Consider the following 13,673-nt stretch of genomic DNA (forward strand, 5'->3'; position numbering starts at 1 on the left):
ATTTGTGAGAGAAATATGTTCATTTAGACTAACAACAGTGTTTCTTTAGAATATGCGTTTGTGTGTTCTTTTTGTTTTTGTTTTTTCTTCACATTATGTAGAAATATTTACCGAGATGTTTGCAAAATGATGTACTAAAATGAAATAAGTTATTTGTAAAATATCATGTCAAGGATATAAATTTATTATTTATTGATGTAAAAGTTTCCAAACTTATTCCTTCATCTCGATCCCTTAAGTAGTAATTCTCTTGGACATTAATTAAACCCTTAATAACAACACTTTTAAGAAAATCATATATCTACATACATTAACAGAAAGTTCATACTCAAACAAAACACTAGAATTGACAAATTATTATCAAATATACAAATTCTTAATATGAATATAAAAATATATGCGACGAAGCACTACAAAAGGCATTTATAAAATAAAGAACAATTATAATAAAATTAATTCAAAATATAGAAAAAGAACGTCTTTTAATTCCACCTTTTTGCCAACTATTTAATATTAATAGTGAACATTTTTTCCTAAAATTCCAATGATAAAGAACCGTTTCCATAAAATCTTCACTAAAAAGGATCTAAACTTTTGTTACTCTTGCACTAATAACATGAATAGTATAATAAATTCTCACAATTATAAGTTGTCCAAATAAAAAAGTAAACGAGACGACTTGTTATATTAACAATTGCAACCGCAGAGTTAAAAACAACTACCCCATGGATGAAAACTGTAATATAGAATATCTAGTATATTTCCAAACAGAAAGATGTACATCGATTTTACCCCGAATTTTATTTTACATAGGAGTCATCACTTATCAAGGCCCAGAGGCCACTCGAGGATAAGGGTTAAAGAGTGTACAGTAGTCTATGGAACAATATTATAAGAATTGGAATTGGACATATTACAGGCATAGAGGCTTCTTTTAAATTAAGAACTAAAATATCAAACAGCTTTATGAAAACATTCTTGGTCACTCAAAAATAAACTTAACAACAATTTCCTGATCAATTTAATGAAAGGCCAAAACATTCCATAACTTTAAGCAATGACATGAATAACGTTTGCACGAAAAATTAAATACGATAAAAAGGTTCATCATAGTGGAATACTATTTAGATGTCGACACAGAAACAGTTTAAAAATGACCTAAAATCTATTTAGTTTTTCTTTATACATGCAGTTCATATTCACATCAAATATCACTGTAGGTTTTATATACAAATCTTTAAGATGATATATGCTCAAATTTATTGGCTAAAATTTTTGCGAAATTAATTGCCTTCGTATTCATAATAAATTTCTTAATTAAAATACACTTTATAATCATTTATAATTCTAGATTTTTTGTTTGCTTAATCTTACCTAAGTATGAATTATGAATTACTAATTCATACAGATGTAAAAGAAAAAATGCATTTAAGGTATTAACACAATAACGTTTCCCCTTTTACATTTTATAGAGTAAAATGTTTATACATTATAGGATAAAATGTCCGTATATCACAGAGTGAGATGGGTAAAATCTTATAGGAATATGCAATTAGAGAATTAAATTCCTTATAATGTACAAATAGAGATTTTGTTACACGTTAAACACTATTACAGGGATCTCTCTTCCTAGTCTGATATTAAAACTATTATTCTTTTCAGTTAGCATATTTCATCCCAAGTTCTTTCCACTTACAAATTATGTTAAAATATTTTAAAAAAATTTTTTATAATTTCTTTATGTTTCTTTATATATGTACTAAAAATGTAAAGTTTTTGAATATCGTAGTGTGTTCTTATTTCTATTTTTATATAATTTTATGCATGTGTTTATGCGCATTGTGTACGGCACAATCACGTTGACACACCGGTTCTCGACAGATCACCGAAGTTAAGCAATGTTGAGCCTGGCCAGTACCAGATGGGTGACCATTTGGGAAGGCTAGGCGCTGTATGTACCTTCTGGGAAGGTTGGGTATGGGACCAGCACCCTCACCCCGTAAAAAGAACTCAGTCGCTACAAAACCATCTACAAAAGTTATAGATGGTCCATGTCCCTTCAGGGCTCAAAGCTATGGATTATGCGCATTGTTGTGCGTGTATGGGTCGATATTCTGGAAGTGTTACCTGTTATATGGTTTCATATAAGAATGTGACCGTGTGTGGTTTATGGTGACACATTTGGAAGTAATCAGTCGGTAGACAGGAAATGCCATTAAGAGGCTACAAGATAGTCAGTGTCACTTAAAAATTGTATATCGTGAAAGAAATAGGTATTTTTTAAGTTATACGTAAAAAATAGGATAGTCCATTTGAGTTCATCATTTTACAGACATCTGCTTACATTTCATTTATCCTATATATAAATCATTCACCAAAAGAAGTCGCTGTTATCTGTTGAAATATATTTAATATTATTTTAAATGTGGATTGTTGAGTTTTTTAATACCTGCCTATTATAGTTTTCTGTATTCCATATTGAGTACCCTATTCAGATTTCTCTTTTAAAGGGTTCCGCAAGGATTATCCTACCTAATCCTAACACATTTATAAGTACGCGATTGTTATATATATATATATATATTAAATAAGATATGAGGAATAAAAGTTAGATATAATTTTATATCATCAGATCAAATGATATGTAACTTTTATTCCTCCTCTCTTATTTAATATATATAATTGCTCCTATTAACCGTGTTGAGCTTTTTCTAGCGTAATAAGTTTTCTTTGTTATTTATATATTCTTTACTAGCATTATTTAATATAATATATATATAAACAGGAAGTAATTATCAAAACGACAGATTTACTGGTTCCATTCAGATCAACAGTCTTCAGACAGAGCGATATGAATTAAACCTGTTCAGTTCTCGTGTTGACAATTTCTTACTGGGTTTGATTGCTTTTTCTTTTGTCTTTTTCATACATCCACAGCATTTCACTTCATTGTATACCCTGTATCATATCCACACACGCGCGCGCATACACACACACACACACACACAGCTATTTGCTGCAAGGTCTTTTAGGATTGATATTACGTAGCAAGGAACAGAAACAGTTTTAGAATTTTTTTTTTTTTTCTTTTTCGAAGCAAACTATTTTTCTTATGTCCCAGAAAACAAGCATTGCATATCAATATGTAACTCTACGGGTTGAAAAGGCTCTAAAATATATTGAAAATAATAATAAAGACCTTTTTAATGTTTGTTTTTGTTTTGTTTTTTTTAATCACTCTATTCGTTTTTTTTTTGTTTTTATTTTTATTTTATTTATTTTTTATTATAATTTTTTTGCTTTTTGTAGATTGCAAATATCTTACCCTGTATTTTCTTATTGTTACCATATCTTTTGCCGATAGCAGACGACAACAACGACGACGACGACCACGTTTCGGAGAAAGAGAGACCTCATTGATTGACCATCTATGACGTCACTTTCTTTACATCTCTCCTTCGATTGTATTTCCTTCACTTTCATTATTTCCGTCCCATAAAATAAACAGTTTATTCTCCGCATTATGATTGTAAAGTATAGTGGAATCTTTGATACAACAGAAACGCGTGCAAAATGTCACTTTGTTATTATTATTATTATTATTATTATTATTATTATTATTATTATTATTGGAAACACAAATCAGCCATAATACTTTAATTTTGCTTTGACTTTTCCATTCTGCAGTTTAAATGCTTCAAAAAAATAACTTTCTAATCTCGATCGGTCACGGTGTAGCAAACAAGTCGGCCATGTTAATTTATTACAAATGCATCAGAAACATGGCCAGCGTGTGTTTTACCTTGTGACCACTCGAAATTCGAAAGTGATTTTGAAGCCTTCAAATTGTTGATCACAAAGTCGTTTATGGTATGAGTTCAATTTTTGCTTCTGAACTAAAAGAAAATATTAATTTCTGCACGCGCCTCTGTCGTACCAAAGGATCGATCATGGTACACTGCATCGTTATTCGTAGGATCTAGTTATATTTTAAAGGTCTTCATGTATCTCTAAAACTATGTATTCGGATTTTATGTGCTTTATTTTAGATTTTTTTACATCCATATATGTATCTAATATTACATGAAACTTATTTAATTTATGCATGACTGTCTGCCAACTGTAAATAACTTTAAAAAAAAAACAGTTCTAGGCATAAAATTTAGATAAACATGAAAAAACTATGGTAGGAATAATAAACCACATTCTTGTTTTATTGCTTGTTAGCTAGGCTTTCTTGTTTCCTGGGTTACGACGGAAAACTGTGATGTGGACAGACAGACAGCGCCCAAGAATGATAGGGAGGTAGAAATAATGAGAGGGGAGTACGGTGGTAAGAATCTATTATTAATGTTTGATGTTGCTGCGATACATAGTCAGTTTCTACAAAAGAAACCGCCATTTTGTTTTTTGTTTCTTAGGTATAAGTAACAGATTCCTGGTGATCTTTTTAAAACGAAAAGAAATTAAACAGAATTGCATTTTTTTTATGCCGAGCGTTTAGCATGGTCCATCTGCCAGCTCGGAGCATAGAAATTGTGGCGTCTTCTGCAAAGTTTCCATCAATTTTCTTTCTTTTTTTTGCTAACCAGTCATCATGCCTTGTATCATACCACTTGTAAGTTGGGTGGAGCAAAATTCCACAAAATATATCCATTTTAACTTTGGGGCAGTGCCAGGAAAAATGTCCCTTTCCCAGTGAATTATATAATTTTATTTTATTTTATATAAATTTTTTATTTTCATATTTGACCTTTCATAGTTCATCTTCGTTCAAACTGAAAAGAGAAGAAAACATTGTTTTGTTAGAAATTACATTTGAGGCATGGCATAAAAAACTTTGTATATTTTTCAATCTTTATAAAAATAAGCCTATATCATTCTATTACTATTAAAACGTTTGTATGCAAATAGAAAAAAAAAAACGTGATTAATCGACGTAAAAAAATGAAGAGACGGAGTATATATTACTAAGGCAGTAGATATTTTTTCTTTTTTAAAAAGCAGTCACCTTTTATCAATGCTTGGAAGCCACTCGAGGATAAGGGTTAATGAGTGTACGGAAGTCAATGAGACACTATCATAGTAATCTAGTAATCTTTACTAGTGGAAAATTGGATTACTTAAGGGGACAGCTCATCAAGAAATTGTTTACATTGGACTTGAAGACAACCATAGTGCAGTCAGCTGGAAAGCAAGCAAATGGAAGAGAGTTCCACAGGCGTGCAGTTCTAAGAAACCAGCTTTGTTCATGAAATTCGCGTTTAGGTTTAGGCACAGATAAAGAGTGGGGGAAATTATTGATAGTGGTTTCAATAAGACGAGTGTTTTTCGTCAAAGTTTGGCAAGAGAAGATTGGAGCTAAGACGAGCACTTGCCATGAAAATAACGATTAAAGCAGAGACAGGCTTGCAACGTCTCTTATGTGGGAAAGGGGTTGCAGGGAAAAGAAAACAGCATCCCCTACCAGGCTATGAACTCTAACCGAAGTTTGAATTTTATGTAATATGGAAATATTTTAAAACTTGATACGTGTTTTATGAATTAAAAGAAAATCAACATACCATAAAATTAGATTACATTAATATTTTTCAAACCTAAATAAACTTTTTGGGGGAAATGCCTCCCAAAAAGAATGCCCGTCTACACCTTATGGCTCATGCTATTTTTTAGATAGGATTTTCAAGTTAACTTCAATTTTTATGGTATCTTTTCTTCATTATATTATTAGGCGAAAGTATAGAATAGTTAACAAAGCCCCTCCTCGTCACCTTGTAAAAAATGTGTTTCTTAATAATAATGTTATTATTTCAGCATGGGCTATAAACTGCACGAGTAGCAAAAAATACGTTCTGCATGTGTTAAAATAAATTATTTTTGCATAAAAACATAATTTTTTTTTTTTACATGGAAGTCACTCTTTATCAAGACCCGGAGGCCACTCGGGGATAAAGGTTAATTCATGTACTGTAATCAATGAGACAATATCATAGTAATCGTTAGTAATGGAGAATCTGATAAAGTGTCTTACTTAAGGGGGTAGTTTATCAGGAATTTGTTTATGTTGGACTTGAAGACATCCAAGTTGTAGTCAGGTGGGAAACAGGCAAACGGAAGAGAGTTCCACAGGCGCGCACTTCTAAGAAAGCAGCTTTGTTTTGATTTAGGCACAGATAAAGAGTGGGGAAAATTATTGACAGTGGTTTCAGCTAAACGGGTATTTTTCGTGAAAGATTGGTGAGGGGGGGGCAGAGATTGCAGCTCAGACGAGCACTTGCCATGGAAATAACGATAAAACGACAGGTTCGCAAGGTCCCTTCTGTACGAGAGAAGTTACAGGGAAGAGAAAAGGGCATCCTCCACTAGGCTACGAAGTCTATTTTGTACTCTGTTAAGGCAGGATAGGCTGTTTTTAGCAGCTCCTACCCAGATATGGCAGCAGTACTCCATCCTTGGACGTACTTGGCTTTTGTATAGATGGAGAATTGCATCAGCAGTGAGATATCTACTGGAGCGGTAATGTGTTCATCATTCCTATTATTTGGATTCTTCGGACTGTTATCATCTTGAGTGTCATTTTCATAACATTTCTGTCTGGTGATTACATACAGGTGTATCTTGCTGTTAAGTTTTGAGACATTATGTTGAACAAAGACGGCGACGTAGTTCAGATCAGTAATTGGCAGTAACCAAGATGGCGGCCAAGAATCAAATGCAGTCCATGGCATAGTTAACGGCGAAGTGATTGAATCCAAAATTCGACAATTTTTATAATTTTGAAAGGTTTTCATTGGTTGTTTAGCACAGCCGGTGGTTATAAAAATGATTGGCGAATCCATTTGTCTCATACCCCCATTAGCTCGTCTTATGGGGATGTGTCTCCTAGCAGCTTTGGCTGCAGGGAGACAGGGTAGTCGTACTCATCAAGAATCCGTTCTTGAGATTCGGCCCAGCACCTGTCGGACTGAGGTACACTACTTGGGTACTACCTAGGAGGTCCACCTTCCCAGGCCTTGCCACCGGGCTTTCCGGTGGGGCAAGTTAATTGCTTGTCGCCTGAGGCGCACCTACCGGGGAATGCCGACGGGGATGGCCAGGCAATTTTTGATGTGGCAAGAGTGCCCCTCCTTTAGGGGAGCTTGCCTATTTCCACCTTCCAGCCTTGTGCCACATTTTGGTGTGGTGGACATCAAATAAATAACTACCCCCATTAGGAGTCGAAAACATTTTACACTTGCCAAACTCAGAAATGTTTCTGACAAACTCGGGAATCTAGACGGAATTTCGAATGGAATCCTTTTTTTACTTCACACGGGTAACATGCTCTCATTCCACCAGTCATGGGTCGTTGGTTAAAGTACTTAGAAAAAATCAATGGTAAAAGTGATAGTCCGATGAAGGTTCAATTCTCAGTGTGGGCGGCCAAAAAATACAATTGTGAATTACTTAAGACCTATATCCAGTTATGGTTGATGAAACGAGAGTATGCTACCCCCATGAAGTAAATAAAAATTTCCATTCAAACTCCGTCCAAATTCCCGAGTTTGACAGAAACATTCCCATATTTGATGAGATACACCTGAAGAAGGTTGGAGGTTACATTGACCAAACCGCTGAGAACAGTAGTTTGAAGAATCCAAATAATACGCATAACCAATCGTAATCTAAAAAATTCAGAAACATATGTAAATATATTCATCATAGTAACTGATACACCAAAGTCATATAGATATGTATTTTTTTAATTTTTGAAATCACAACTTTATAATATATAAGAATTACTAGAAAAATGACTCTATAATGATATATATGAATCTGCATGAATTAAAATATCATATTTAAACGTATTTTACGACCAGGTTAGCTAAGATAAATACTTGCTGTTTTAACAAAAGGGCTACAATAATATTAGGGCGTCTCCATTTACGCTGAACATCTACAGAATGCTAACATCAACATATTACATATGAATGAGTCCCCTGTGGAATTTCCACAGGTCCCACTTGTTCATATTATTTGGATTATTTGAACTACTGTTCTCATCTTGAGTGTCATCCACAATGAAGGTTACATCGACTGAAACGTTGTGAGAATAATGGTCAAGCTGAGAACAATTAATACAAACAATATGATAAATTCAAATAATACGGATTAAAGGTAGAGATGGTCTGGGTTGCACATGATGCACAAAATCATTTTGCAAAACAAGGAGAGCTTAACCTAGACAGCCTGAACTGAATGCTAGCGAACCTCTACACCCACCAATGGTGTGTTGTAGAATGAACACATTAATACTTTATATATTGCATGCCATTTGTGGTCATCAATTTGTCCCCAATGCAGATACTAGCAAATAAAAATAGAATCGAAGATGCAGATACAGGGTGACCCAAAGAAAACGGGCACCAACTCTAATTAGGCCCCGTTTCTTAGTGTTTTGTCCAAACAAAATTTAACACAGTGTATTTTTTGTCCCAGCTCCCTCTGGGGCCTTGGTGTACTCACAGTTGTTGATTCTGCCATGTCCTGTAAAATAAAGGCAATCGGTGAATAAATAATGGAGATATCACGTTTTTTTTTTGGGGGGGGGGTCACCCTGTACTAGCAAATAAGAATAGAATCGAAGTTGATTAGCACGTAGAGTGTTTCTACCTATATAAGGATGGATTCTTGCTGCCACATCTGGGCAGGAGCTGCTAGGAAGAACTTATCCTGCCTTGACAGAGTTCAGAATAAACTTTGTAGCCTAGTAGAGGATGCCCTTTTCTCTTCCCTGCAACCTCTTTCTCACACAAGAGACATTGCGAGCCTGTCTCTGTTTTATCGTTATTTTCATGGCAAGTGCTCGTCTGAGCTCTAATCTATGGTCCCCCCTCGCCAAACTTTCATGAGAAACACTCGTCTGGCTGAAAACACTATCAATAATTTCCCCCCACTCTTTATCTGTGCCTAAACCTAAACTAACGATTACTATGGTAGTGTCTCATTGACTTCCATACGCTCATTAACCCTTATCCTCGAGTGGCCTTGATCAGTGCTGATTCCTTTATAAAAAAAATTTAAAAAAAAAAAAAAATGAAGCTACCAAAATTGTCACTGAATGAATATGATGTTTATTTCCCTCCCATGGTGGAAAGATATGATACAAGATTAGGAAAGTGGGATTTCAAATGCGAGCACCCTAGAGAAAGAGCACTGTAGACAGCAAAACTAGTCTGGCATCCCTATCAGCGATTAGCAATAAACTAAACCCATCTCAATGGGTGAAAAAGCAAATTCTTGGAGGATGGACATCGTAGAACTACACATACATCTCAAACAACAGAGAAAAGCCCACCTCAACAAAAACAATCATGTTTTTATTATTCTTTTTCATTCCAAACAAGGCATACTGTCACTTAGAATGTAAGTAGTTACTATTTGGGATCATGTCTAACAGTGGACTGTGGGGAATTGAGCAGCGAGGTATGTGTTCACATTATATTTAAACTTCTGTTGGTTAGTTCGATCTGGGAAGCTAGAAACAGGAAGGGGATTCCATAGTCTAGTAGTCTAAGCAAAGAAACTATTTAAGTAGAAGGTTTTCCAGCATCTAGGGACCTCAACAATGAAGGAATGGAATTTTACTGCTTGTCTGATTAGTAAGGAGTATGTTGTTCAAGAGACACAAATGTTATGAGTTCATCAGAGCACATTCCATTAAAGTATTTGTAAAACAGGCACAGGGATGCAATATTGTGGCGATGGGACAGAGGTTGGAGCTGGTATGAATAATAGAAAAAGTTGTGTTATTAATAACTACTTCCTTCCGAGTGTTTTGCTGCTCTATCAAACTACTCAGTTGAGTTGTGGTCTACGGACTTGAAATTTAACATATAGGGGATTCAGATTTAGGGAACGAATTCGGTTTGGTTTTTAGCAGTAAAAATAGCTACTTAGGGGTCAAAATGGAAAAATTGGAAGTGGCAAGTATGAGTAGGCTAAAAGTGTATCCTTTATGCATGTGCAAATATAAATTTATACATCCAAGGGCGTTAGTTTTTCAATTTCAAAACAAAATGATGTAAATGAAGAAATGTTGCTTACTTTTGCCGGAGTATTGAATTTGGAAGAGTTGCGTCTACACTCCTGTTCTCTGTAGAGACGGGAGTGAGGCGTATATCTGTTGCTCCAGACTGTTCACATCCAGACGCTCCAGCCTTCGTATCATGCAAAATAGAAAAAAACGAAAATTAAGCCAACAGACAACGAGTTTATGAAAGATAGTTACAATACAATAAAATAAATAATTGAAACACAAGTTCTTGTCGGATGAGCAATACGAAACTACGTTGATCCTTCTTAGATGAATCATAATTAGAGAATATGAAATGCTATAACTTTGGAAATGAAATTGAATATAATAATAATGATAATAATAATTATAATAATGATAATAATAATTATAATAATAATAATAACCAGACTTCCACTAGATGGGTGCAAAGAGGGTTGGGATCTTGGGGAGGCTTATTGCCACGCAAATTACTGTGACAACCAATAGTCGCTACCAGTGAGAAACCAATGGTAAATGGCTATTGCGATAATACAAAATTACTTGCAAAGGTTATCGAAAGAGGTGATGAGTACTGGAACTCTGGGGAAACTGACTCAGACTCCAGAGAACGCCACAGATTGTATTCAAAAAGAAAATCTTTGATATTAACCTGTGTGAAAACTCCCAGTGAATTGATAATAATAATAACAATAATGTGAGGCTTACTGCTACCAAAATTCCAGTGAAGGCCAATGGTTTGTGTCAGAGAGGAATCAATGGCAAATGGTTGTTGCGATAATGCAAACTCATTTACAAAGGTTATCAAGAGTGGTGAAAATTACTGGAAATCTGAGAAGGCTTGTTGTTGCCTAGACTGGTTGTTGACAGAGAAATCTTTGATTGTGTAAAAATTCCTAGTGAGTACATTAAAATAAATAATGATAATAAATAATCACTATATATATACACACAGCATAATCACGTTGACACACCGATTCCATCAGATTACCGAATTTAAGCAAGGCTGAGCCTGGTCAGTACTAAAATGGGTGACCATTAAAAAATTCCAGGTACTGTATGCGCTCTCCGCTTCCCTCAGCATTGTTTCCAGTCAGTCTTGGGACTCTCCTTGCAACTAGATCTAAGAAGTACCGGTTCAAGAGAGATGTGGTTGGGGATCACGCATCCCTTGCCTCATAATTACATGTGCAACTACTCTTACAAGGGTATCCATTGTCTCTTGAGAACGAATGGAGACATCACATAGATAAAAGGTATTTTGTCTCTGTGTATGAGTTAATTCTCTAAGGACTCCAAAACGGCTGGGCCGATTTTTATGATATTTCATACAAATATACTTTATGTATCTGGGAGTATTCTTAGATAGTTTTGTATCAGAATGCCTCCGATAAGTATCAAAAATCGGCAATCAATATAATCGAAAAATCCCATTAAAGAAGGAACAGTCCAATTTTGAACAAAGTTAACACTTTATAAAACCTAACATCACAAGTGCATTTGGGAAGTTTTATTGCTATATAAAGGCCCAGCAAATAAAGTCAATGGTAGGTTCGAAATGAATGTTTTCGTTTAGGGCACAATTGAATTATGATACTTGACTTTTGAATCTACAACTTTAATTCAAGCTATTATAAAAAAATAAGTTTATAAAATCAACAGTAGGTTCTCTACAGTGCAATGTAGACTACAATCAATTATGGACTAAGCCACTGCGAGAAAGAACATGAAGTTTCTTCTGGTGCACTGCAGTGGATCCCTAACTAGAGCAGGCAAGCAATTGATTTGGTTGAAAAATGGACAATTTCACAAATTTCAATGATAAGAAAAGTATGGGGTGGAAAATTCATTGATCTGCATTCAATCTCGGGCTATGTCGGGTCTCCCTGCTAATATATATATAGGCGCTGTTTTACAATTTGTCGCTGTGCAGAGGGAGACAATTTTCGTTTACTAAGAGATTCGTCCATTTTTTTTTATCTCATAATTTAGAACAAGATTTTTTTTGTTTTTAAATCAAAATATTTTAAAATCTGTGGCGAATTTTTTTAAAATGTAATAAAGTTGATAACATTAATAATACAAAATGTAATTTTTATGCGAATATTAAGAGAAAACCAACGGACCCACGTTATTAACCAAACTTCTTTTTTAAATGTGTTCATTTAATGAAAACAGCACCCCCTCTCTCTCTCTCTCTCTCTCTCTCTCTCTCATATGTGTATATATATATATATATATATATATATATATATATATATATATATATATCGACCATCTTAGCAAAAATAACCTAGATAGAGTATGGCATAAAGGTTTACTTCACAAGATCTCCAGCTACGGTATAGCTGGAACTGTCTTCTCAATTATTAAATCATTTCTCTCTGATAGGTTCATGAGAGTAGTAGTTATTAATGCTGGAGTCCCCAAGGGGTCCATCCTGGGCCCAACTCTCTTCCTGGTCTATATTAATGATCTTCCAAATCACATCCTTATATCATTCGTAGACATCTATGCTGATGACACTACTATCTATGGTAGCACATCTAAGACCGTAAACGACTAAGTTCTCTCTGATTCTCTCTCCTCTGATCTTGAGCAAATGGTACAATGGGGAAAGAGGTGGCTTGTTACTTTTAATGCATCAAAAACCAAGCTTTTATCTTTACATCATCAACGCTTTGATCCTCATCTGGCATCAATTGAAATGAATGGCCTTCGTCTTGGGGAGGCCTCATGTTTTGACAAGCTTCTGGGCTTGACCTTTACTCCTGATCTTAAATGGAACACATACATTAAATACGTTGCTAAGGCCGCTGGAAAAATGGTGGGATCCTTCTATTGATCCAGTAGATATCTCACTGCTGATGCAATTCTCTATCCATATAAGAGCCAGGTACGTCCAAGGATGGAGTACTGTTGCCACATCTGGGCAGGAGCTGCTAGAAAGGACTTATCCTGCCTTGATAGAGTTAAAAATAGACTTCGTAGCCTTGTGGGGGGATGTCATTTTCTCTTCCCTGCAACCTCTTTCTCACAGAAGAGATGTTGCGAGTTTGTCTCTGCTTTATCGTTATTTTCATGGGTGCTCGGCTGAGCTCCATTCTATGGCCCCCCCAGCCAAACTTTCACAAGAAACACCCGTCTAGCAGAAAACACTATCACTAGTTTCCCCCACTCTTTATCTGTGCCTAAACATAAGCGTGGATTCCATGAGCAAAGCTTCTTTCTTTAAACTGCACCCCTATAGAATTGTCTTCCGTTTTTCTGCTTTCCAGCTGACTACAATATGGTTGTCTTCAAGTCTAATGTAAACAAGTTTTTGATGAGCCGTTCCATATAAGTTAACAAATTTACCGAATCTCCATTACTAACGGTTACTATATTGTCCAATTTCTACTGTACACTCTTTAACCCTTATCCTCGAGTGGCATCTTGGCCTTGATAAGCGGTGATGCCTATGTATAAAAAAAATTTAAAAAATATGCGCGATTTCAATTTGTTATATTTCAGTAATATTCATAACTGGGAGGAAAAAATGTTAGTACTATTACAGCATTATTATTAAAGATATTTTAAAATGTTTATTTTGTTGTTTTTTTGTTTTTTCATATAAACA

At 34.9% G+C, this 13,673-nt stretch overlaps 1 protein-coding gene and 1 pseudogene across 10 annotated transcripts in view; one reads left to right on the plus strand and one right to left on the minus strand.

Annotated features, from left to right (window-relative positions):
- The first annotated feature begins 1,841 nt into the window (after nt 1–1,841).
- LOC145277131 (5S ribosomal RNA) lies at nt 1,842–1,958 on the plus strand (annotated as a pseudogene).
- Nucleotides 1,959–4,609: 2,651 nt separating this feature from the next.
- Nucleotides 4,610–13,673, minus strand: part of LOC145277016 (synaptogenesis protein syg-2-like) — an 824,542-nt gene continuing 815,478 nt past the window's right edge. For 3 of the 10 annotated variants that reach the window (XR_013868085.1, XR_013868084.1, XM_080128620.1), the window contains 2 exons: nt 10,087–10,199; nt 4,639–4,778 (listed from right to left, as the gene is read on the minus strand). Coding sequence is in view for 6 of the 10 variants with exons in the window: in XM_080128620.1 (XP_079984746.1) it covers nt 10,121–10,199 (79 nt within the window). In the remaining 4 variants the exon portion in view is untranslated. Of the gene's footprint in view, nt 4,779–10,086; nt 10,208–13,673 lie in introns of all 10 variants that reach the window. The other 7 variants (XR_013868082.1, XR_013868083.1, XM_080128617.1 and 4 more) reach the window with 3 other exon arrangements.

The sequence above is a fragment of the Euprymna scolopes genome, chromosome 5 (genome assembly GCF_053919585.1).
Source record: "Euprymna scolopes isolate OS-2025 chromosome 5, ASM5391958v1, whole genome shotgun sequence".
NCBI lineage: Eukaryota > Metazoa > Mollusca > Cephalopoda > Sepiida > Sepiolidae > Euprymna > Euprymna scolopes.